Source organism: Peromyscus leucopus, chromosome 20, assembly GCF_004664715.2.
Source record: "Peromyscus leucopus breed LL Stock chromosome 20, UCI_PerLeu_2.1, whole genome shotgun sequence".
NCBI classification, from domain to species: Eukaryota; Metazoa; Chordata; class Mammalia; order Rodentia; family Cricetidae; genus Peromyscus; species Peromyscus leucopus.
In genome coordinates this window covers 43,526,132-43,552,524 of record NC_051080.1, presented here as the reverse complement: position 1 = coordinate 43,552,524, position 26,393 = coordinate 43,526,132, and the positions used below count along the sequence as shown (strand labels likewise).

General features: G+C 44.6%; 1 protein-coding gene across 1 annotated transcript in view; it reads left to right on the top strand.

The window, feature by feature from the left end:
- Rgs22 (regulator of G protein signaling 22) overlaps positions 1–26,393 on the top strand; it is a 137,536-nt gene that overhangs the window by 1,017 nt on the left and 110,126 nt on the right. The window contains exons 3-4 of the mRNA XM_028884482.2: positions 11,715–11,777; positions 24,992–25,213. Of these exons, the coding sequence (XP_028740315.1) occupies positions 11,715–11,777; positions 24,992–25,213 (285 nt within the window). The remainder of the gene's footprint in view (positions 1–11,714; positions 11,778–24,991; positions 25,214–26,393) is intronic.

Below are 26,393 nucleotides of genomic sequence, written 5' to 3'. Positions count from 1 at the left end.
GGAGACCCTCCCTGCCTCAAACAAGGGAACAAACAAAAAAACCCAATAAATAAATAACAAAAAAAACCCCAAACAAACAAAAAGCCCTGATAATAACCAACCAAACAACCAAAACAAAAACAGTGGTCCATTTATAATTGTTTAAATTTTTTTCTATACATTTTTTCTATTCAGACTTTGGAGAAACTGAGCATCCTAAATATCTGCAAATAGACACATCATTTGGGGGAGTGCTGTCTTTGGAGTATATTCTGTAAAGCCTATTGCATATTTGAGGCACTTGCCCCAGGGTACAGCTGGACAGTAGCAAAGCCTATTCCTACCAAGGTCCCGGCCAGAGCTTTAACCACTTCTATTATTACAGTGTTCGCCAACACTTATTTCTCTTGTTGGCTGATATCTTACTTTTGGCTTTTTGTTCAACAAACATGAGTGATTGTATATTCAAAGTATTGTCCTAATGTTGGGACTAAGTCTCAAGACATTTACAGTCTAGGGGGCTAATAGAGGAGAGAGGGATAAGTCAGCAGATCCTGGAAGAAGGGTGGAGGGGCGGGGCTAGAAGGAGGAAGAGGAAGAGGAGGATGAAAGAGCAACTCCAAGTGTCTATCCACACCAGCATACAGGTACACACAGCACGTCAGAAGTGCTCCAGCAGATTGGCAAAGCCCCATTTATGGGAAATTTAAGTTATTCCAGGCACTAAGCCTGAAGTGCTCTTCAGTGAAGCAGGACTTCTGAGAGAGTGCTCCTCTCCAGCACTGCTCCTGCCTGGGCGTCTTAAGAGCACTTAACACACCACTTAACATTAGAGCATGTGCTGGAAGACACTCTTGCCTGGTCCTGTTCCCCTCGGCTTCACTGGCACCCACTGTCTCCAGTCCTCAGATCTGCCGCCTTCTCCCTTTCCAGCTTCTCTTTTCTCTCTCCTGTGAAACTGTTGACCTTTGGGATCTGTTCTACAGAATTTTGTGGGTGAGCTCTTCTTTTGTCCATACACCCCTAGCCCATCTGCTCAGACTCTCTTTAAGTCAGGGTCTCACTATATAATCCGTGCTGGCCTGGAACTTGCTATGTATGTAGCTCAGGATGACGTCAGACTTTCCATCCAGCTGCTGCAACTTCCCCAGAGCAGGGATGGATTACAGATGTGTGCCTCCACACCTGGGTCCAGGCGCCACTTTTGATGCTCTGCATATGATGCTCCTGCACCTTCTAGACGTCCCCATGTCACCTCCCCAGAATGCTTCCTTCCACCCTCCAGCCCCCATTTCTGCTTTTCCATCACTTTCTTGTGTTTTGGTAAATGGCACACTGGGTATGGAGTCATCCAAGTTTCTTTCTTCATCCCTTGACTGCAAGCATCTCCCTCCAGCTCCTTTCTGTCTGTGTCTTTCTCGGCATCTGCACACCTGCTGTTTTATGTCAGACTTCATCCCCAGGCACAGAGTTTGGCTGCAGTCCTAACTGGTATCACTACTTCACTATTCCTTTTCTCAACTATAGCTTTTCTTTGTCTAAAGCATAAAGAGCAAACTTGTGTGCATCGGCTGTGCTGGATTATGTGTCTCATCGCTTCTATCATGGCTATCATCCTGCTGTTAACTCCTTCCAAAAGTACCATGTTGCTCCACTGTAAGAAACTTGATTAACAGCTTGTATCCTTGAATGCTGACCACAGACTAATATTTAACCTCAAGATAGCCCTATGAGGTGGCGGCTGTTTCCCGCATTCCACAGACGAGGGAGTCAAAGTTCACAGATGTTAACTACCATGGAGGCTGCTTATCTAGTAGCCTACAGAGCCGTTCAAACATGGAGTCCTCCTCAGTCTGGCCTCCCATCCCTGCTCCCTTCGATGAATACCACAGCCACCCTGTTTTGAGTTTACAAAGCACTTCCACATGCCTCCGGCCCCAGCCAGCTGCCCACTTGTCTCCTGCCTTTGCTGTCACTTCTGACTGGGTTGTCCTTCCCCACCCATTGCACAATCTGGCACATTCCTTCAGGCCCAGCTCATCCCCCTGAAGCCTTCCCAACCTAACATCATGCAGACAGCCTTGGCACTCTGGACAGCTTCCCATGGAAACCAGTTTGTGACCAGATTCTCAAATTCACATGCTCAACCAAGTGTTGGCTACTCATTAAATCATTAACCTGCCTCGGACAGATGCTTGGCCTTCTTCTCTGAAGTGTGATGGCGGTGTTCTCATCGATAAACTACACATTCTTAGAGAAGGGTGACGGCGACCCCAAGCCTTGTTTTCCGTCTCTCCTGCAGTAGTTAAACAGGGTCATGTAACTGAGTTCTGGTTGAGAGGCTGCAATAGAAGGTCTGTGCCCTACCTCTGGAGAGCTGGTGTTTACAGAGGGGTGGCTGACCCCGTCATCACAGGCTTGTTATTGTGGTCCAGCCACATTCAGATGCTGGGTTATTGAGCTTCTAAAATTCATATAAGTATAGAAAGCAAGAGTAAGCCAGTTTTCTACTTGCTTGCTGGGACAACGATGTGAGGCTGAACTGAAGCAATTACCTTGGATCATGAGATGGCATTCTGAGGAGAACAGAATCACGTGACCAAAGGGAACCTCAGTGACAGCCTGGAAACTGCTTGTGATTACACAAATAATTCCCTATGTCATTTAAGAAGTGGTGTTTTGGTGTTCCAGTGTTTATAATAACTTTCTTCATATTTTCTCAACCAGTAATTGAAAACTACATTGTTATTATGGATGTCTACAAAAGATCTTAACCTTCACATGGGGTCTTCATTTTCAAAGCATAGAGTAATTCATTTGGAATCAACTGCTTGTCTGCCAGGGTCGTTGTATATATTTAAATTTCTGTTTTTAGGTGGCAGGCTTGTTTTGGGGTAGAGTCTTGCTATGTGGCCCTGGCTACCTTGGAGCTCTATGTAGACTATACTGTCTTTGGACTTGGTTTGTAGCTGGCTGACCCTCCTGCCTCTAACCTCCTACATGCTAGGTTGTAGGCATGAGTCATCATGCCCAGCTAGTTAAACATTTTATCTATAAATTTTGAAATTTCTTAACAAAACTGTGGGCTGGAACTGTCTTGACATACCTTTATATTTCCCAAGCACATGACAATACAGAGCATGCTACTCAGATGATTAATTTGGTTCAGTGGATTGGTTTTCATTTAGTGATTTTAATTTTTGAGATGGAGTATCAGGTAGTCTAGGCTGGCCTCTAACTCTGTAAATGAGGATGACCTTAAACTCTTGCCTGCCAGCCTCTGCCTCCCATGCGCTGCTGTTATAGGCACATGCTACCATATCCTGCTTAGCATCTTTATTGTGTTTGGTTGAACTTTGGTAATTTTCTTTGGAGAAACAAGTACAAAAACACGAATATATCTTTATGTCCTTTGCAGAGCATATTTTTGTTTATGTAAATGATGCATGAGTTCTTGCAAAGTAATACAGGCTGGATGGTGGTGGTGAACGTCTTTAATCCCAGCACTCGGGAAGCAGAGGCAGGCGGATCTCTGTGAGTTCGAGGCCAGCCTGGTCTACAAAGCGAGTTCCAGGAAAGTCTCAAAGCTACACGAAGAAACCCTGTCTCGAAAAACCAAAGAGAGAGAGAGAGAGAGAGAGAGAGAGAGAGAGAGAGAGAGAGAGAGAGAGAGAAGTAATACACTGCTTGCAGTCCTGAGTGCTCTTCTGTGTTCACAGTGCAGCAGATCCACACCACCAATCTCTGTGGCAAAAGGCCTGAGTTCACATGGTCTCATGAGACAGGCAGTGCGTGAATTTGGTCAAATTTATGAGAGTGGCTCCTGAGCCAGGTGTGGTGGCGCATGCTGTTAATCCCAGCACTCCGGAGGCAGAGGCAGGCGGATCTCTGTGAGTTCGAGGCCAGCCTAAATAAATAAATAAAAAACAAAAAAATTAAAAAACAAATTAAAAGTTGCTTAAAAAAGAAAAAAATCAAAAAGAGAAAGTATGTCTTTATTTTACCATCAAATTAAAAGGGACTTTAGCTAGGTGGGGTGTCATAGCACTTGGGAGGTAGAGGCAGGAAGATCAGGACTTCAAGGTCATGTCCACTGCAGAGTTCGAGGTCAGCTGCAGCTATATCAGACCCTGAGTTAAAGAAGCAAAGGCCTTGAGGACCGAAATGCCTGTTGTGATTGTTTGGATGAGAACAGCCCCCGGGGCTCATGGGCTTGAATACTTGGTCCCCAGTTGGTGGGCTATTTGGGAAGGACTAGGAGGTGTGGCCTTGTTGGAGGAGGTGTGTCACTGGGGATGGGCTTGGGGGTTCAAAAGCCCATGCCATTCCCATGTGGCTTTCTCTGTGTCACCTGCTTGTCACCAAGGGTGTAGCTCCCAGCCACTCCTCAGCACCATGCCTGCCACCGCCATGCTCTCTGCCATGATGCTGTGGACTCACCCGCTGAAACTGTAACCCCAATAAACCCTTTCTTCTATGAGTTGCCTTGGTCTTGGTGTCTTATCACAGCATAGAAAAGTACCTAACACACCTGCTATGAGATCATGTCTTCTAGATGTGACTGAGAAGCTGAATCCAATCTCAGCAATGCGGTGGCCGAAACAGAGCCTGCATAATGACACCCTTGACACGCCAATGTGAATGGGGAGACATTTTACAAGGCCCTGGCATTGACATGCCAATGTGAAATGGGGAGACATTTTACAAGAGAGATAGGGACCAATGGCTGCTAAGAGGGGAGGATAGTTTTCTCCAGGGATAAGGCCCTGACAGGTTACCCAGGCCAAATGGCCAACCCTAAGCACACACATATGAGCAACATAAATGGATTCAGTAGGTTGTATATCTCTCTGTGTATATGTTGTAAAAGAAAAGACCGTGGATTTGAGAGGGAGTAGGCGAGCACAGGAGGCAGTCACAGGGGAGAGGGAGATTAGAAATGATGTAAATAGAGGATTTATGAAGGAAATTCTCAAAAAAATATCATTTAAAAAGGGGCTTCAGCTTCTAACAGTATTTACAGCATTTAATTGTGAAAACTGGAGTTGTTTTCGAAAAACTAAGGCTTAGCTTTCTCAGATTCACTGTTATCTTTATAGCTTGGATATTATTATAGTAAACAGAGAGATTTCTAAAACATGAAAATACCATCCTTATTTGTGGTGTTTTGAAAGAAAATGGCCCCAAAGGGAGTGGCACTATTAGGAGGTGTGGCTTTGTTGGAGGAAGTGTGTCACTGTGGAGGCAGGTTCTGAGATTGCATATGGTCAAGCCATGCCCAGTGTCTTAGACCACTTCCTGTTGCCTGCTGATCAAGATATAAGAACTCTCAGCTTCAGCATCATGTCTGCCTTCCTGCCACCGTGTCCCACCATGGATGATAATGGACTGAACCTCTGAACTGTAAGCCACCCAATTAAATGTTTTCCTTTAATAAGAGTTGCTGTGGTCATGGTGTCTCTTCACGGCAACAGAAACCCTAAGATATTTAAACACAATATATCAAAAGATCCATAATCCCAGCCCCAAGGAAGAAGGCTACATGGCTGTGATCACTTGGTGTTTGTTTTCCAAATGGAACATGGTGGGTTGAGTGACTGTGAGCATGCTCAGTAACAGGTGGCTTCGTGTGGGAACCATGGAGGGCGGGGCAGTTAGATGCAGGGTTCACTGGTTCTATCGCCCTTCATCCCTTCTTTCCTGAAGACATTGTTGATCTCGGAGCCAGGGTACTTAGCAAAGGCTTTTGGAAACTGAGATGCATCCCAGAGGGCCTTTGGAGTGTTGCTATTGGAGATCACTCATCCCTATGGAGGTCTATACTCAGGACAGGGATCAATTCTCTAATGCTTTTTGGAACTGTTCCATAAATAAAGTAGTCAATGGCTGTCGCTTGTTCTGGGGACACACATTACCAGTCGGGAATTCCAAAAACAGCATTCCCTCTGACGGGAGAGGGCGGTGCTGGCTCGGCTTTCCTTTGTTCTGTCAGCTTGACACAAGCCAGAGTCACCAGGGAAGAGTGGACCTCAGCTGAGAGGGCGCCCACATCAGATCAGCCTGCAGGTGCAGCCGTGGGCATTTCCTTGATGGATCACTGTTGCAGAAGAGCCTAGCCCAGCGTGGGCAGTGCCGCTCCTGGGCAGGTGCTTCTGCGGTGTATGAGAAAGCAAACTGAACAAGCCAGCAAGCAGCGTTCCTTCACACCCTCTGCTTCAGTTCCTGCTTCCAGGTTCCTGGCTTGACTTCCTGCCCCGACTGCCCTTCTCGATGGACTGTATGCTGGGATGGACCCGGGAGCTGTAAGCTGAAATAAACCGTTTCCTCCCTAAGTTGTTCTATCACAACATGAAAAAGCAAATGAAGCAAATGAAGACACCAACCTTTCCTGTCGTCAGGATGCTAAGCGTCATATTTATTTGTTAATTGTGAGGTTCAGACTTAGAGATATTATCACATCCACCTTTACCCTTTAAGATGGAGAAGGGGAGAAAGTGAGAACCACTGTCTCCTTTAAGTTAGACTATCAGGCTGGGGGGCTGGAGAGATGGCTCAGCGCTTAAGAGCACTGGCTGCTCTGCCAGCGGTCCTGAGTTTGATTCCCACAACCACATGGCGGCTCACAGCCATCTGTAATGAGGTCTGGCGCCCTCTTCTGGCCTGCAGACATACATGCAGGCAGAACACTGTACACAATCAATTCTTTATTATATATACACATATCAGGCTGGAAGGACTTTTACACAGGGAGGAAGACTTGGGTGTTTGAGATTAGAATTAAGTAATGGGTGGGAAGGGAGGAGCTGTAACGCGGACCAGTGAGACGGCGCCGCAGGGGATTGCCGAGGCTGACAATGTGAGTTTGGTCCTGAGAACCTGCATGGCAAGAGAACCAACCCCGAAAGCTGTCCTCTGACCTACACACACTACACAAAAAGAGAGAACTGTGACGGAATGATGAGGACGCGAGGGAGAACATGACAGCTGCCATCCGGCGCGTGTGCAGAGACTACTGGTCCACCCTCCTTCCGTGAGAAACTTGGCAACTTTGGACTCAAATGGGCCACGCTGATTTCACTTTCTCAGGAGGCACACCTGTAGGAAACGGCAGAATTAAAGGAGACCTTCCCCTCCATCCCTCCTTCCCTCCCTCTCTCCCTCACTTCCTTCCCCCTCACACTGAGTCACACCTGTGGGTGATGTAATGGAGGAACGAAGTGTAACTCGACTTTCTTGTTATTCCTTTAACCATCAAGTTTGCTGGGTATTTGGAAGATACCAACCTGACTTGGAAAATTTAGTTAATTTAAAAATGTCCAAGTAATGGATTGAGGAAACAATGAGAAAAGCAGAGCCACTAACCCAGATCTAAGGCTTTCGGGCTTTTCTTTTATAATTCAAGGGCTTTGGGAGTAAAAAGCTTCTCAGATCTCCATAAGTTTAGGGCTAGAGATGCTACTTTGTGGTAGAATTCTTGCCTTAGCATGCTCAAGATTCTGTGCTTAATCCCAGTACCACACACACACACACACACACACACACACACTCACGCATGCACACGCACACATGCACACATGCACGTGCACACACATATACACATACACGTACACACACACATGCACACGCACACATGCACACATGCACACATACACGTACACACACACATGCACACGCACGCACGCGCGCACGCACAGCACTTGCCTAGCCTCTTTGATTTGCAGGACTGCCTGCTGATGTGACTAGATGTGTCAACACATTGAACTAGTAACTGTGGTGGAAAATACTCGCTTATTTAGAGATGCAGCTTCCTGCTGAAATGCCATTAATGCCAGAGCGGGTAGCACTTGCCATATACACTTATTTCACATGTCATATATTTAATAACCATAAAAGTTAAGACATAGCTAAACAAAAGAAATGCTGATTTTGATGTATTTGAACAAGATCTTAAGTTTCTATGGTTGTCCCCACAAACCTGAGCATGTGACAGTACCACAGTGCCAACTCGCCGTGGAGGAAAGGAGGGGCCACTGTGACCCCAGGACTGTCAGTCCCAAGCAGGAGGAGCTCAGCAACCAAGAAGAGATGCTGAGGAATGCTGTGTCCACTTGAAGTGTTTATCACTGTGGAGTCTGCAGCGAGAACCGGACTGCAATGTGTGCCCTTTGGTTTCGTTCCCAGAGATTCACTCTCGGTGTGTTTCAGGAAAGTTCATGTCTGAAATGGATTATGAGATCAAAATAAAGCAGGTGCCTCATCAAGTGAGTTAGAGGCTCTTGGACCTGGAAGCGTCAGGAGCAGAGGTTCCCAACCTGTGGGTCACAACCCCATTGGGGTGAATGACCCTTTCACAGGGGTCGCCTAAGACCATCAGAAAACACAGATATTTATATTACGATTTACAACAGTAGCAAATTTACAGTTAGGAAGTATCAGTGAAAATAGTTTTATGGTTGGGGTCACCACAAAATGAGGAACTGTATTAAAGGGTCATAGCATTAGGAAGATTGAGAACCACTGCTCTAGAGTGAGTTTGTGAATCTGAGGGTTATTGAGGTCCACAAGGCTCTACAAAATGCATAGAGCTAAGTTTAAATCAGCTAAAAATGAAAATGAAATGCATATTTTAGAAAATTTAACAAGAAATTTTATACCCCACTGCTATTAATATGTTTATTAATATAATATAGTTAATTTGTAAAATTAATATAAATATACATTTTTCTATCCATGGATTCATGATTGGTGGCTTAGTATAAAGTTTGTGGTTTTTTTTGTTGTTGTTTGGTTTTTCAAGACAGGGTTTCTCTGTGTAGCTTTGCGCCTTTCCTGGATCTCGCTCTGTAGACCAGGCTGGCCTCGAACTCACAGAGATCCACCTGCCTCTGCCTCCCGAGTGCTGGGATTAAAGGTGTGTGCCACCGCCTGCCGGGCTAAGTTTGGTTACTTTTTAAAATTACTTACAGAATTTAATAAAAAGAATTTCACCTGAAAGACATAGTTTTTGTTTTAAAGCATTATTTCATTTGGAATTTATCGCCACTACCCAAATTCGGCTGCTCTTATTGTAACACACTTGAGCAACACTTAAAATTATCGAGCTAGGATGTGTTTCTCAAGAGTTAACTTGGCGCTTCACTAAATAAAGTTCAGAAGCTTGAACATCTATAAAGCTATTGTTCTGGCCCGTGTTTTGTGAACTTGACACAAGCTGGAGTCATCTCAGAAGAGGAACCCTCAACTGAGAAAAGATCAGCGTCAGACTGGCCTGGCCTGCAGCAGCAGAAGCCAGACTCGGATGGCTACTAACTTACAGCTTCCTCCAACGGTGGGTGTCCGCCTCGCTCCACCTCAGCAGACCTTCGCTGACCAGCATTCGGAGCCACGCTGCCAAGGCGCTGCTCTGAGGTGGTGCGTTTGCTGAATCCTTGGTTCATCTGTTTTAATCACTTGGGGTCTTAGCAAACTGAACCCTGTGTTGATTAGTTGAGATTTCTAATACGTTCCTAGTTATGAATCTTGAACTAGAACTATTTATAATTCTCTTCAGACACTGCAGTTACTAAGTTACCAAAAACAAATCTATTTTCCAAAGTAGGTTTAAATATACCAGGGTACTTCCTGTGTAGAGCTACCTCTTCATCTTCATCGTCTTCTCCTCCTCCGCCCCCCTCCTGGTGTCCATGCACATGCATGTGAGTGCAGACAGAGGTCAGTCATGGGTGCTGTTCCTCGGAAGTCTACCCACTGGTTTTTGCTCTCTCCCTCTTTCCTCCTCCTCCCCTCCTCCTCTTCCCTCCCCCCCACTTCCACCTTCTCCCCCCCCCACCCCCGCCAGGGTCTCTCACTGAGATCTGGACTGGCTGGCCAGAGAGCCTGGGGGTCCTCCTGTCTCTGTCTCCCCAGACTTGGTACTGCAAGTGCACACCACCACACCCTGCTTCCTGTGTGAGCACTGGGGATTGAAGTCAGTGCACACCACCACACCCCACTTCCTGTGTGAGCACTGGGGATTGAAGTCAGTGCACATCACCACACCCCCTGCTTCCTGTGTGAGCACTGGGGATTGAAGTCAGTGCACATCACCACACCCCGCTTCCTGTGTGAGCACTGGGGATTGAAGTCAGTGCACACCACCACACCCCGCTTCCTGTGTGAGCACTGGGGATTGAAGTCAAGTCCGAATGCTTACACAGTGTCTTAGTTAGGGTTTCTGTTGCTGTGATGAAACACATGACCAAGAAGCAAGTTGGCGGCAGGGCAGGTTTATTTGGCTCACACTTCAGCGTTACTGTTCATCACTGGGGGAAGTCAGGACAGGAACTCAAGCAGGGCAGGAACCTGGAGGCAGGAGCTGACGCAGAGGCCTTGGAAGGGAGCTGCTCACTGGCTTGCTTCCGCTGCCGTACTCAGCCCACCTTCTCATAGAACCCAGGACCAGCAGCCCAGGGATGGCACCACCCACCATGGGCTGGGCCCTCCCCCATTGATCACTAAATGAGAAAATGCCTTCCAGCTGGATCTCAAGGAGGCATTTCCTCAGCTGAGGCTGCTTCCTCTGGTGACTCTAGCTTATGTCAGGTTGACACACAAAACCACCCAGTCCACACAACAATCCCTTTACCAACTGAGCTATCTGTCCAGCCACTCCTTCACTAATTTTTAAAAATTAGCTAGTACTTCATAAAAAGGAAATTATCAGCCATATGGAAATAATAGCATTGTGTCATGTTTCAACTTTCGTGTTAGATTTGCAAAATTGAAACATAATTATGAATAACAAAATAACCACATGTACTGTTGGGCCGAGCGAGCCATGATGTGCTCTTGACACAATGGAAACAATGACTATGAAAGAAGGTGGTTTAGGATTGGGAGAGCAGTTTGTTCTTGGCAGTGGTTATTCGGATTTGCCAGTTTCAAAAGTGGCTCTGTCGGTGGATGAGACAGTTGTAGAAAACAATGTATACGATCTGTGTGCAGAACACACGCACTGCCAGCGTGTCTGGGTTCAGAAGCAGGCAGGATCAGATCCTGCGGACTGCATCTCACGCTTACAGAGAAGATGAGTATCATGCGTAGCTTGTCATCTTAACCGAGCAGCAACAAGCTTCACATCTTCAACCGTGACGCTGCCTCCATTTTTATTTATTTTAAATTTGTGTCATTTATGATTATTAATATTGGGTGTGTGCCAAGGGGCACATGTGGGACTCAGTGGACAGCTCCACCGAGTCTGCTCTCTGTCCGCTTTCGTGAGGGTCATGGGGATTGAATTCAGTTATCAGGTTTTCATGGCAAGAACATTACCTGTTGAGCGATAGTGTAGACCTCCTGCCTCTGTTTTTATGAAGTGCTTATTTTAAAAGTCTGAGAAGTTTATCACGTGCTGCATCAGTTTGTATCTGTTGATACTTCGCTCACATGTGATGCTACATCCTTCATGTCCACGTGCTAGCGAGCTGCAGCAGGGAGGACTTTTGAGAGAAGATCCATTCTGTTTGGTTCAAGCTGTCCAGTTTACTCGGAGCTCACTGCACCGCTGAGACCGGCTTTGAACTCTCGGCTCTGTGTCTGCTGAGTGCTCACCCATTTTCCTGTCCCTTCCAGAGACAGTGTTAGGTTTGTAGTGAGGGTTCAATGTGTAACTGACTTAAAAAGCCTCAAAGATCTAAGTCATTGTAATACAGGTGTACTTCAAAACATGACCACAATATGTTTTTATGTTTTTGCAGGAAAATTACTTGGCAACAGATGACTTCCTTGTGGATTACTTTAATGAGTTCTTAAGCCTTCCTGTGAGTACATTATGATGTTCTATTGGGTATATTTCAGCAAGGTATTTACAAATTATTAGTGTGTGTATGAGTGTATGTGTGAGTGTGTATGTGTGTGCATATGTGTGTGTGCACGTGTGTGTATGTGCATGTACATGTGTATGTGAGTGTGTGTGCGCTGGAGAGTATGTGTGAGAGAGTGTGTGTGCATGTGTGTATGAGTGTGTGTGTACACGTGAGTGCATACATGCACATGTGAAGGTCAGAGGAACATCATGGAGTCAGTTTTCTCTTCCTTCTATGGAACCTGGTGATGGAACTCAAGTTATCAGACTTGGGCAGCAGGGACCTTTACCATGGAGCCACCTCACCAGTTCCAAAGCTGGACTATCTTATTAGACATATATATCAAATATAGTTTTTCTTAGATAAACTAAAGGACTAGGAGATGATGGGCCTTTAATCCCAGCACTCATGAGGCAAAGCCAGGTGGATTTCTGTAAGTTGGAAGCCAGCCTGGCCCACATTGAAAGTCTCCAGCCAGCCAGAGCTACATAGTGAATCCTGGTCTCAAAAGTAAAATAAAATAAACTATAAGAGATAAAGGTCAATTAAGGTAAACTGTGGATGTGATTAATCACACCTTTAACACCCCTATGCCAGCACTTTGAAGCCTGAAGCAGGAGAATTGCCATAAATATTAGAGGCCAGCCTGGGCTATCTTAACAATATCTTAATAAATAACAATAAAGAACAATAAATATTGTTATCTTAACAATAAATAAATAAGTAAATAAATAAATAATGGTCAATTAAGAAACTTTGCTCAGTTTATATCTCTTTATAGTTAGACCTTTGGGCTTGAATCCTATGTAGAAATATTCTTATTGAGGAAAGCTGGAGCTTCCCTGACCACCTAAGGCGTCTGTACAAAGTCCTGACCTGGTGTATTTGGCAGCATGTTAGACTTGGAGCAGGCTGATAAGGACAATATCAAAATCTCAAGAAACTACCATTTTTTTTTTACTCTAGTTATTATTGTTATCCTCTTGGGAAGATATTGGAGTAGAATTTGTATTTACAGCAACTAGAGTTTGTATCAGTAATAAATAAGACTCAGGACACATAGGTGGATGCCAGTTAATAGAGTTTCAGCTCAATAGCAATGATTGACAGAGCAGGGTATGAAGAGATTGGGGAACATAACACGACAGTTCCCGAAATGGTTTGCACTGTCCTGTAGAAATGAAGTCAGTGAGGCGTGGCACTTCAAAGGAAATTAGTTAAATTTTTAAAGCGTGAAAACTTTCTTCATTAGAATTTTTACAAGCCGAGGGCTTGGAATGTAGCTCGGTTGATAGAGTGCTTAGTCACCATGTACAGAGCCTGTACCGACCCCAGCATCACCCAGACCAGGCCCCGTGGTCGTGGTGCACGCCTGTAATGCCAGTGCCACTGTTATTTATTTGCGTGCTGTCTACTGGGCAAGAGAGAACTCGAGGTACAACGGAACCCACTGTAAGAGTTTTGTTAGGGGAGGGAAAGGGGACCTCGAATAGGCCTACCAGAAAGGAATCGTGCAGAGAGGGTCAGGGAGCCAGTGAGCCTGCTTTTATGGGTCACCTCTCTCATGGGCATATGGGCTATGCCATGAATGCGCATAGATGACGTGATCACGCTGTGCACAGATTACATGACCACAAGGTGCACACAGATTACGTGGCACGTAAGGCCCTGAGTGACTAAGCATTTTGCCTGGCTGCTGGACAGCGCATGCGTGGTCAGCGCATGCGTGGTCATGTAGCTGTAAATTGGCTAGGAATGATAACCACCAAAACCAGGCACAGTGGTGGTGTTGCATGCCAGCATTTGGGAGGTGGGATCAGCAGGATCATACATTCAGAGTCATTCTTAGCTATGTGACACTGTCTCAAAAAAGACCAAACACACAAAAAATTTTAACTGGGGGGGGGGGAATGGAACTTAGAGAAGTCACAAGTACTTTTGAAGAGTGGACCATAAGCTATGTGGAAGTCCTACTGACCGCGTCTTTTGAAGGGGGAAGGTCTGTACCAATGACCCACAGGTGTGCGAGTGCTGTTCTTGTGAATGTTTTTTCTCTCAAAGCATTTGGTGCTTTCAGACGGGGAGCTGAGCTGCCAAGTCACCTTTGCCCTTGGGATTCCCATGGGGTCCTCAGGGCATGGCTTCCCAGCTCTCACCGCGACTCCTGTGTAACGCAGCAGCCTTCAGTAGAATTCTGCTTTCCCAGATTATATCATCTCTGCCCGCCCCCAGGCTCTGCAATCTCCATTCTTTCCAAAGAAGCACATTTTGTAAAGTGTGAAAGAGAAAGGTTGGCATCATGCTTGGCTGTCATTCATAGAGATATAGAGATACACAGTGAGTTTAGGCCTGTCTGGGGCCGGGGGTCCGGAGTAAGGATATAGCTCAATGGTAGAGTGCTAGCCCAGCATGCCTACAGCCCTTGGGTCACCTCCCAGCACCTCACACACCTCACAACACCCCCTAACCCCAAACCAATCAAACAAGAAACAATTTAAATCTTACATTTCAGTTTCTCAGCATTTATGTCTTGGTGCCAAGATTGGAGACTATTTTGGTGCTTATTTGATGCAGGAAATAACTGAGTACCCTGCTGCCTCCAGGAAGTAAATGGGTTCCCTGATGATTCCAGGAAGTAATTGAGTTGCCTGCTGCCTCCAGGAAGTAAATGAGTTCCTGGCCACAGTCAGAAATCTGTGTTAAGCTGTACAAATCAACACAACAGTAACAGAAAATCAAAGCCAAGCACGATGGCTCATGTCTGTAATCCCAGCTTCTTGGAAGGGTGAGACAGAAGTTTGGAAGGGTCCCTAAGTTTGAGTCCAGCCTGGGCTACATTGTTTCAGACCCCGTCTTTAAAAAAAAAAAAAAAAAAAAAAAAAAGGAAAAATTCAGCCATAGTCCTGCCATCCAGTCAAAATAGACATGCCCAGTTTGTGTTTTTGTTTTTTTTTCAGGCCTTAGGTCACTTGGCAGGTGTGGCATCTGTGAAGCTCCCTGGGGAGCTGCCTTTTCACCCCTCAGCACTCACACAGGTCAACCCTTAGTGGGTCCAGTGCAGCAATCCCCATGGCTCCGTTCCGCCTTTCTCGTTCCTTCTGCCTTTCCCCTCCCAGACCCCTTGTTTCTCCAGCTCTTTGCCTATTTTGTACCACTTAGTCAACCTATCCATTGCCAATTCTTCACACTGCAAGAGAAGGAAGAAGCCGTCCCAGATTTCCAGAATGGATTTGTGGACAGGAAGGAGAAGAATGATGAATTCTCAAGGCAAGGGCCTGGCAGAGTTCTAGATCAGATTAGTGATTAGTAATGTTTAGTTTATGAGCACTTAGATAAGAATTAGCAGCCAATATGGGTTCACTTAGAGAAAGTGTGCCAAACTAAGCTGTCTTTTTGGATCAGATATTGACGTTTTAGGCACCTGTGAATATGGTGTGTTATGATTTCAGTATAGTATTATAAAAATAATTAATTAAATCATGTTTTTTCCTACTCTGCTTTAAACCATGGCAGGATTTGGCCTTTCCATTTCCTGATCTTTGTTTCCTCTCCTTTTGATGTCCTAATTCTTCTCCAGCCTTCTTTGTGTTTCTTAAAAATGAATATGCCAAGTGTGCTGGCTAGTTTCATGTCAACTTGATACAAGCTAAAGTCATCTGAGAGGAGGGAACCTCAATTAAGAAAATGCCTCCATAAGATCCAGCAGTAGGCAAGCCTGGAGGGCACTTTCCTAGTGATTGATGTGGGAGGGTCCAACCCATTGTGGGTGGCGCCATCCCTGGCTGGTGGTCCTGGGTGCTGTAGGAAAGCAGGCTGAGCAAGCCACGGGGCACAAGTCAGTGAGCAGCTCCCCTCCACAGCCTCTGTCTGCATCGATTCCTGCCCAGTTTGAGTTCCTGACTTGGCTTTCCTCAATGGACTGTGATTCAGGACATGTAAGGCAAACAAACCCTTTCCTCCCCATGCTTTTGGTCATGGTGTTCATCACAGCAATAGAGACCCTAAGGAAGACACCGAGTGCTCCAGCCTGGAACTCTCTTCTCTGAGATATCACCATCTCCTTGACTTTCATCACTTCCGTTAGCCTTCACACCAACTCCATCTGAAATAATATCCCCAGTACACACCCCTGATAGTGCTTTATTTGTGTCCAAACCCTCATCATTATCTGTGAAATTAATTTTCAAATGTTTGAACTGATTCACTAACTATAACCTGTAGGGTTGATTCTTAATAGCCAATAGGCTGAACAGAACATTACTTTAGTGTGGAATTCAAGACTTTTGCCGTGTGGCCTCAGATTAACCCTTCTACCCAGACTACCTTCACAGGACTTGTGTCTTTCTGGTTTCTATGTCCATTAACCCACCAAACCACATGAACCCCACATACAAACTCCATACTCTGCTCAGTGCTCACTCTCTAGTGATTAGGAAGGCGTGTGAAGGAGCTACGGTTGGTTCTGGTCCTCCATTCATTAACCCCGTGCTTTTAGAAATGCCACTTAACCTTTTTTTTTCTTTCTCAATAACAAAACCAGTGCATCTTACAGGATTGCTATGGAGTGAGGTAATGTGTGTGACATATTAGAGTTCGTTTTCTCTGTAACCTCAGGGACTCAACTTTCACTCCTGAAATACAGGAGGCAATGCAATTCCTGCAGCTGACTTGGTGGGTCAGTGTCCATCCAGACGACTCTCCCATGTCACACAAATCTGGCATTAGTTTTGCCTTTTAAAAATTTGGAGACTTGGATAAAAAATTATAAGAGAATCAATATTTTTCCAGTTTAAGACCACTCAGCTAGTAAATGACAGGGTCCACCCAAGGCTACATGCCCAGACAGTTTTGAGTGTCCTACTGTAGAACTAGGGACAAAATATAAACAAGTCATTCGGATAACAGGCTGAGGCCTCATGCTTATCCCGATACATAAATGAAGTAAAACAAACAAAGCTAATGTGTTCTTAGGGTACATTAACTGAAGTGTAGTTCAGATCAAGAAAAATATTAGTCTGGAGCATAGAAGGCACTTGGTGTTTTTTTGGAAAGGGCTGAATTGCTAGACCACATTTGGAATATTGTGTTGCGATCTTGGTCCCATATGTTAAGAGTTGCTTTGCCAAGCCAGTCTCAGGGAGACTCAGCCTGTAAACACTCAGGAAGCCATGTCAGATGAGAAAGGGTTGAAAGACGTGAGAGTGTTTAACCTGGCTAGGATGGGGTCACTCTTCCAAACATGTAAAGATCTAATCAAGGGAAATGGATTCACAGAATGGGAATCCAGAGGCAGGCCAAAGCCCTGTTTATGAGAGCCTAGTTTTCAAACAATAAGAGGGCTGACTTGGGAAGTGGTAAATCTTCATGTATGTAGAGGTATTCAGGTGGAGGCTGGGAAATGTATTGTATTAGAAGAGAGGGAGGGGTGAAGTGGGGGAAGAGAGATTTTTCTCCATAAAATTTTCCCTTAAGATGATTTCTATGACAGATATTATTAAATGATAATAATGATGAATGTGGAATGAATCTTATCCCACATTCTTATTGTATACAAAAAGAGTATTTATCATCTATCTATAGCTATTAATTTATCATCTGTCTGCCTACTATGGTGGAAGGCTGGAGTTACCTAAATGAAAAAAATGTTAATTCCTCATTTCCTGCTTATTTCGGTTTAGAATCAACAAACCAGGCCTCTCCTACATCTCCCCCAACTCCTTAGAGAGCCTTCGTTTTTTCATTTCTATGTCTTCCAGGTAAAATCTTTGAAACAGGGACTCCTTATAATGTGTCCTCTCACTTCTCTTCCTCTCTCACCTCCTTACCACATCGCACACACTCTGAGCCCGAGAATATAGCTATCACAGACTCATATGGGTCTTGGGTCAATCTAGATTTCCAGACCTTCTGAGACCCCATCCCACCTTTGTAGGGACAAGCTCAAGGCCAAAATGGGCCAGAGCCAGCCTTTGGCTCCTCTCACACTTCCTTCCATTACACCATCACACTCTTGGGACACGCTGTGAGATCCAGAACTGATGGCTGGTAGCCTGCCCCATGTTGCTCTTGACGAGGGAAATCCAGGACAGTCGCCGCTGTTATAAATGATCATGGCACTTTCCAGATCTCAGCTTTCATAACTTCATTCTGTTTGTTCTCAAGCCAAGTTCACTTTCAGATTTTGTTTTCATTTGGTGTCTGGGAGGGTTTGTTTCCTGTCAACTCTTTATGGACAAGTGTTTGCTCATTCGCTTTTCTTCTGTGCTATAGTGTGAGAACATTTTCCCTTTGGTTTTGTTTTGTGTGTTTTATGCTCAGTGACTGTTGTGGGATTGAGTAGATGAGCCCACATAGATTTAGGTTGGTCCTCTGTGGGTGGTTTCAAATGTTTGTGACATTTATGGTTTGCAGAAGCTGAAGGGGTGGCCTGTTCTATACCCGCCTTGAAAGGATAGGTATGTCATATGTTTGCCAGACCGTGCTTAGCTATGCACTTTTGGAATTTTACCATAACTTTTTTTGGCCTGATTCTCCACACTTTTTTTTTAATCTGTAAACTATTATAATTTCTTGCAGCTTTATGAAAGAGTTATATGCTTGAAGAATTGTTGGGTGAGGGGGGATGGAGAAAGAATATAAATTTGAGAGATGAGTGGGCTGAAAGAGATGGAGAACTTGGGTCTTCCCTTGCCAAAAATTAAATACCCAGAGATTGATTTTCAAAGGCATGTTGATGGAACTCTAGGTGACTGTTTAGTTCAGGATTTATACCTTGAACATTTTGATAAACCCTTAGCTCTAACATAAAATACTCAGATTACCCACTGTAACGCATTTCGTTAACTAAGGACATTCCATACATTTATTTCATGTGGCACACTATTCCTTCTATCTCATGGTTGAATGTCTAGTAAACAATTTATAGTTCAGCATCTAAAACGTCAATAAAAGTTAAATTGAGAGAAGTTGTTAATGGTAACCAACTTGTTATACTCAAGTAGTTGGATGGTTTTTATCCACCATGAGGATTCAAGTTTGAAATACAGCTTTGGAGCTCAATTAGTAGAGACAGAGTTGGAGCAGAGATGGACATGTCTTAAATTAACCTAGTCATTAGTTTTTAATTTAAATACTGTTCAGCTAAATAATTTGGCACCAGTAAGTTTCAGTGGTGCTGGGCTGGCAGTTTAAGCACATCACTAATTATTCACAGGTTTTTTTTCTCCCCCTCTTCTTTCCAGAGAAATGTGGAACCAGCAATTTATTGTGGTAAAAATATTTTCATGCACTTACTTTTTCTGTGAAAATATTTTTCGCACATGGATGACTAGTACCACAAAGCTAGCTCTCACCACCTCCAGGTCAATCCATTTTAGAACACTTAGAAAATGACACTCTCAAAATGAGAAAATTAAGTCAGAAAAGGGGTAGTCTGCAGGAGCTTGTCTGGGTCTGAGGCGCAAGCTGCAGACTTTGCTGTTGTAGGATTGGAAGCTGTGTTGTCAAAATCAGTCCGGTCAGCTTTGGGCCCCGAACATGTTCCGTGTTACTCATTCCATGTCCCCCACTCGCGGTGCCTTTTACCGTTACTTCTGAATTCACTTTAGAAGTTTTGTAGATAAGTTTAGAAATGGGGAAAAGGAAAAAGGATTTGTCAAACTGGGGTCGTACTGAAGGCTTGGCCTCTTTCTTTCATGGTAGAACATAGATGGCCAGCACCGCCACGTACATGATTGTGAGAGAGTCAGTGTAAGGGAGTGGGCACATGTGGACTTCAGAGTTGGTCGTCGCCCAGATCCTATCCCCTTCACTCAAAGTTCTTCAGCAGCACTCTGTCCACCTAAAGCAAAGGTTCTTACACTTGAGGAGCATTGGAACTACTGAAGGGCTTCACAGGGTTTGGAGGTCTGGGCTCCATCCTGTTTCCGGCTCTAGGGAGGGGCCCGAGAACTGGCATTTCCCAAAGGTTATAACAACAGGTGCTGGTGCCACTGGTCAAGGATCGGCCTGAACCATCACGAACTGTGGACCCTTCCTCTGTGAAGAGCAGCGTGCAGTGGTGGGTCCTGGATGGACGGACTCCTGCCTCTCTTCCAGGTCTACATCCTCCAGGTCTACATCCTCCAGGCCTACGCCCTCCAGGTCTACGTCCTCCAGGTTTACATCCGGTATTTCCTGCACCTGTCAAGCTTCAACAATGCCTTGCAGCTTGCGGTTTGCCCAGGCTGGCCTGTTCTTTTGCGCTCCTGTGTATTGGTGCATTGACTCTTCCTTCTGATGAATTTTTTTTTGTCTGTCTGACGGCTGCCAGTTCATTCTTTCAGACCAACTTGAGCATCCCACTTTCTACACCTCTTCCTTAGTTTTCTGAAGCCAGTTAAGCGACTCCCTATGTGCAACACAACACTTCTCTTGTGCTTCTTACGTGTTGATGTGGCCCTGAAACATGCATGCTGTTATACAGATTGAGATGCCCACACCAGCGCACAGAACTAAGGTGGTTTTAATAGGAGGTGATTCTGTGTGTTGTATCATTCCATGAACATGTCTCCTAGAAAGGTCTGAGGCCTACCATGAGAATCTGCCATTCCCTGATGCATCTCATCCTTCTTGCCTTCTAAAAAAGTAGTTGTCTCACTAAGTAAGAGCAACTCGGTCATTAAACATGAATATTCTGTGCAACATGAACATTAAACATAGGCTTGCAATGTCACCTGGTCAATATCTGAGTTGCTGTCATTTCCACGCTGGAGGAAAACTGGCTGTGTTCAAGTTAAACAATGATGAAGACAGCATTACTCTGTATAGTGCTTTCAAGGACTCCGCAGGATTAATCTTAACTTGATTTGACTTCAGTCCTAGCTTTAGAGTTCATTCCTCGTGAAGACAGTCTTTCCTGTCTGTATGTGTTTATGTATCTTTTCTATTAGATTATGCATACTCTGTGGCTCATTTCAGTTAGGGCTTTGTGATACATGCTCCCTCAGTATAGTAATAGATCATCTATCATACTCTGTCACTTACCAGAGACTCAGTACTGTATAAATGAATGACCCAGTAGAGGAACAGTGGACTTGGGCACTGTTATCTGAAAGGAGGGAACCTCAATTGAGAAAATGCCTCCATAAGATCCAGCTGTAGGGCATTTTCTTAATTAGTGATTAATAAGGGAGGGTCCAAACCATTGTGGGTGGTGCCATCCCTGGGCTGATGGTCCTAGGTTCTGTAAGAAAGCAGGCTGAGCAAGCCATGGGGAGCAAGTCAGTAAGCAGCACCCCTCCATGACCTCTGTATCAGCTCCTGCCTCCAGGTTCCTGTCTGTTTGAGTTCCTGTCCTGACTTTCTTAGATGATGAACAGTGATGTGGAAGTATTATCCAGATAAACCCTTTCCTCCCCAAGTTGCTTTGGTCAATGGTGTTTCATTAGACCAATGATAACCCCAACTAAGACAAATACAGACTGGTTCCTCCAGGGAGACAATCATGAGCAAATAGAATATTGAACATGGAAGGCACCGTTAGATTGTCTAGTTAAAATCTCTGCCCCCTTTTAGCTCAGGAAGGCAAAGTAGTTTCCCCAGCGTTTCTTGAGATTAGTCATTCTGCCTGTTCTTTCCTGTAGTGTTTCTAGTTTAGCCAAATCTAATTTCAAGTATACTAACCAGACCAGACTCAATACCCTAGCATTGCATTTATGTGGATTTTAATGTAAGTGAATGTTTTGTTGACTTTATCATAGGAAAATAACGAATTTTTATATACTTGTTTCTTCAGAGAAAGAAGCAATTGAATTTGTTATTTGACATTTTAACATTTTGGAGCCATACTGCTATTAAGGACCTCTGAGATCAAATCTAGCACATAGCTTTCAAGCAGAAAAACATTACCCTTGGCAGAGACGGTTAAGCCTTAAGTGATCTCGTTCTGTATTTTTTTAGACTGGCTCTTGTTTTATCCCAGGGTAGACTTGAACTCACTATGTAGCCGAAGATGACCTTGGACTCATGCTCCTCTCACCTCAGCTTCCCACATTCTAGGGCTAGAGGCGTGTGCTGCTGTGCTTGCCTTTAAACACTCTCAAGCATAAACATTGAAAATGTTTTTGAGTGTTTGAAAAACACTCTCTGTGATCCAGGCTGGCTCGGGTGGTTTGCGCAGACAGGGTCTCCATGCTGTCCAGGCTGGTATGGTTTACTGTTGAACCTGGGCTCAAGCAATTCTTCCTCAGCCCTCTGGATGCTGGGAACTGCAGGCACATGATACCACGAGCAGTTTGTGGACAGTTTAAAACACTCTGTATTTATGCATTTGCTTGTTTGAAATGGGGTCTCATTATGCAGCCCTGGCTAACCGGCCGCTCGTTATACAGACCGGGCTGGCCTTGAACTCTGGATTCTCCTGTCTCAGTCTCCCTTGTTCTGTTTTTCCAGCTGCTCCTGGCCCTGTACTACTTTTTGATCAGTTCCTCTCCTCATTTTATTTTATTATTATTTTTATTCATTCATTCTTTTTTTTCTTTTTTTTTCTTTTTTTCTTTTTTTTTGGACACACGATTTCTCCGTATAGTCCTGGCTGTCCTGGAACTAGTTCTGTAGACCAGGCTGTCCTCGAACTCAGAGAATCCACCTGTCTCTGACTCCTTAGTGCTGGGATTAAAGGCATGTGCCAGCACCAGTTGGAATTTTCTTCATTTTAACCTGCTTAGCTTTTCCTCCTGTAATGGACACACATCTTTTACCTTTTACCTTGGTTCAGGGTCCAACTGGCTTTGTAAATACCTATAAGCAGCATGGCCTAAGCCATTTTTCAAACCGTACAATAGGTAGTCTGGAAAAAATTGTTTAGTTTTCTAGGTTGTGCACTTCGGGAAGTTGGGATGGCTTCTGAGCGGGCGATAGCACTCACCATGAGCCCTGGCTAAAATGCCCTGGTTTTAAAGGCATCTTAGTCATCACTCCTGAGTTCTGCAGCAAGCAAGCACATCGGGGCACCCCCCCCCCCCCCCCCGTTACACCACAGAGACCATGCACCCTTCCTTAGCTTCCGGTTTGCTTTACACAGAGAGCCCCTAGTTAGCACACCAAACCTGGCTTTGATGGCCGTTTCTATGCAGTGACACCTCCCCAGAGTATGGTGATGTCTCTTCTCAGTCTAGCCCCCAGCTCATGCACTGGCAAGGAGACACACCCCCTCCAGACTGCTACCAAGGAACTGAAGGGCTCTATGCTGCTCCCACAGTTACCATGTCGCCATGCTTCCTGTTTCCCAGAACATTAACATAAAACCTTTGTTCTGAAAGTGAGCTGCATTATCTGGTCCTTGTGCCTTGTTTACGGAAGCTTTCTCTTTTGTGCCTTACACTGTTCTCTCCTCCCTGTAGTCATCCCATGACAGTTCTCCCTCCATATGTGGTGTTGCCTCATGCATTTGTGCCTTTATCAGCAAGACCAGAGAAAATAAGAAGCTAGGCATTAAACATCAGCCTGGTGACCGCGGAGCCCTACTGACCCTCAGGGTTACTACTCAGCACAGTACCTGGCGTAGGAAAGGGGTCGCACACACTAGCTTTCTCATAGGTGAGGCACATGGCCAGGCTCGTTGGTGTGGTTCAGATCTGTCATTCCATAGCTCTGAATCCAGGCTGTCCCTTAACCACTGCAGCGGTCGTCTCCTAAACAGCTGTCTCAGGAGCTGGAAGTGCTGGGGGTGGGGCGCTAAGGTGATCATTACAGACCTGGGAGACCCCAGCAAGCAGCACTTCTTCTTCTGCTAGTTCTGTCAATTTTATCTTTCCAGTAGTACTAAGCATTGGCTGCATGTGGGCTCAGAGCATCACCGTTGTTTGAACATTTATTTGATTAGTAGGAAATTTTTCTCTCTTCACTGAGCTAACTACTTAGCATCCTTTACTTTGGATTTATCCTATCTTTGTGTTCATCTGGCTGCTGTATCTCATATGGGTGAAGACAGGTACAAGGCAAACCTGCAGGAGTAGAGGAGATTTATCTCAGATGGCCCTTCTGGTTGTAGAGCCCCATTTCCCTGACCCTGTAAGTGTGATGACTCTCCAACACATTTAGTACATTTCCTTCCATTAACCAGATAAATCTTGTCTCTGGTATTACAGACTTGTACATCTCTTTAGTCCAAGGATACCATATCAAGAAGTGTATTTTTGACATTTAGGTTGTCTGTTTGAATCCTGTATTCAGAAGACAAATGTAATAGATCATGAATAAAATGTGGTTATTAAAGAAACATTCTAGGTAATTTCCTGATTGTTTTATACTTACTAAGTTAAACTTGTCATGTTGGAGTCAAACTCTAGGGTGATATACTGTAGACTGATGTGTGTCTTAAGTCTGTTGTCTATGCATTAAATGCCTTAGACTCTTGAGATGTGATACATATGACATATATAATACATACTTTTAGCTTAAAGTTTACAAAGATACCCTGCCACTTATTGCATTATAATATATATAATATATACAGCAAAACTCTCCTGGGGCACTTAGTGAACCGTAGGAAAGAGTCTGATCCTTTCTACCACTTGGCTAAGCATCTGTAAATTACATGAATGAGAGCCAGTTCACTGACAGTAAATGAATGCTCTGAAAAAGGGACCTGATCCTAGATTTAAAGGACAAAATTAGAGAAAATATAGTCAATGTACCATTAATTCTTATGGAAATAAAGGACCTAAAATTCTTCAACAGTTTTACCCAAAGTCAGAGTCTTAAATGACGAGCATAGTGTAGTTAATTGTCCCCTTTAGGAAAGAGAAATTGTTAGCTTTCATGACTCCTGAGGCTAAAAGGCAATAGAATTATTTTTTTCATTTTCCTTTTCTTCACACGTACCCAGTAACCCTCCTCCTCCCTCCTGTGAAGCCAGGTGGATATTTTCCTCTAGTTTCAAAGAATCACAGAGGTAGGATTACACAAACAGGATTTCTAACATAACATTCCCTGGCACTTTTTTCATGGCATAAATTCCTGGTAAGGAAGCCTTCAGTGGATCCTGTGTCTTCTAGCCAAGGGATTCCCAAGATCTAAAAGGGAAGAGAGATAATGATTGAGATGATGACTATATGATGTCAGGTCCTCCGAGAGACAATGAATTTCTGTATTTTAAATTTTAAAAATTTTCATACTTTATTTTACAGACCTTTTCAGAGGCAATTAGATTTAATGTAGACTACGGAGTGTTTGAAGTCATTAATAATGCGCCACAACTTCTGGAAAAACAACTGAAAAGAGTTCTGCGAAACCAGCAACCCCGAAATCCCATCTACGATGTTATAAGGAAAGGGAAAAACGATGCTGCATCTCTTCAGAAGAGCGTCCCCAGGGAAGATGAAGCCATCAGTGTCAACTACACTATCATGGTGAGCCGGTGCGATCGATCGAGTCTCTTCCTTGTAAGATCAAGAAAGCATTGGTGAGCCGGAGACAGGGCCCAGTAGTTAAGAGCACTTACTGCTCCTGCAGACCTGACCCTGATCCCCAGCACCTACACTGGGGATCTCAACTGTCTGTAGCTCCAGTTCTAGGGAATCAGGAACTGGATCTCTTCTGGTCTCTGTGGCACTAGGCAAGCACATGGTGCACAGACATACATTCAGGCAAACACTCATTCACAGAAAATAGGAATAAATCAGTTTAGCTCAGTGGTAGAGTGCTTGCTTAGCAAGTGCAAGGCCCTGGGTTTGGTCCTCAGCTCCGAAAAAAAAAAAAAAAAGAAAGAGAGAGAGAGAGAGAAAGAGAGAGAGAGAGAGAGAGAGAGAGAGAGAGAGAGAGAGAGAGAGAGAGAGAGAGAGAGCGAGCACTCGGTGAAACTGACTTGAGTTTCTGAAGCACCGTCACATTCGTTAGTGTGCTGGGCTTACACAGAAAGTCCTTCAAACACGGTGTCGCCTGCTCACACAGAATGGCCGGTTTAGCAGTTTGGTTGATTTTTATCAACCAATATAAGAATGGTCATGTGGTTTGCCTTGAGTGTATAAAATGTCAGGTGCATTTATACTGGTATAAATATGCATATTCTTTATTGTTCAGTTTCCTAAATTTGAAATGTGTGTAGAAAGAAGCTATTTCTTCTGGAGTTCTGAACAAATCCTGCTCACAGTTGGGAACTGAGATGACTTTGAAGCCTCCAGGAATACTCTGACTCTGACCTCCCTGGCTTTGCATCCTGTTATCAGCTGCTAGTTTCTGTCTCGTTCGCTTTAGGTCAGCAAACCAAAGCTGGCCAAATCCACCAGCTGTGTCCCTTGAAAAAGTCACATGATGAACCCTGTTTCTCCCATCAGTCATTCTGCTGCTAACTACTCCTCAGACTTGTGTGTGGACGCATGCTGCCACTAACTACTCCTCAGACTTGTGTGTGGACGCATGCTGCCACTAACTACTCCTCAGACTTGTGTGTGGACGCATGCTGCCACTAACTACTCCTCAGACTTGCTGTGTGGATAGTGACATGGACAAGGTTTATTTTAAAATGCTATTTTAGAACAAGGTAGAAGCAGGCTGAAAAATGGGTCTGCTCATAGCTTCAGACAGCTCGAC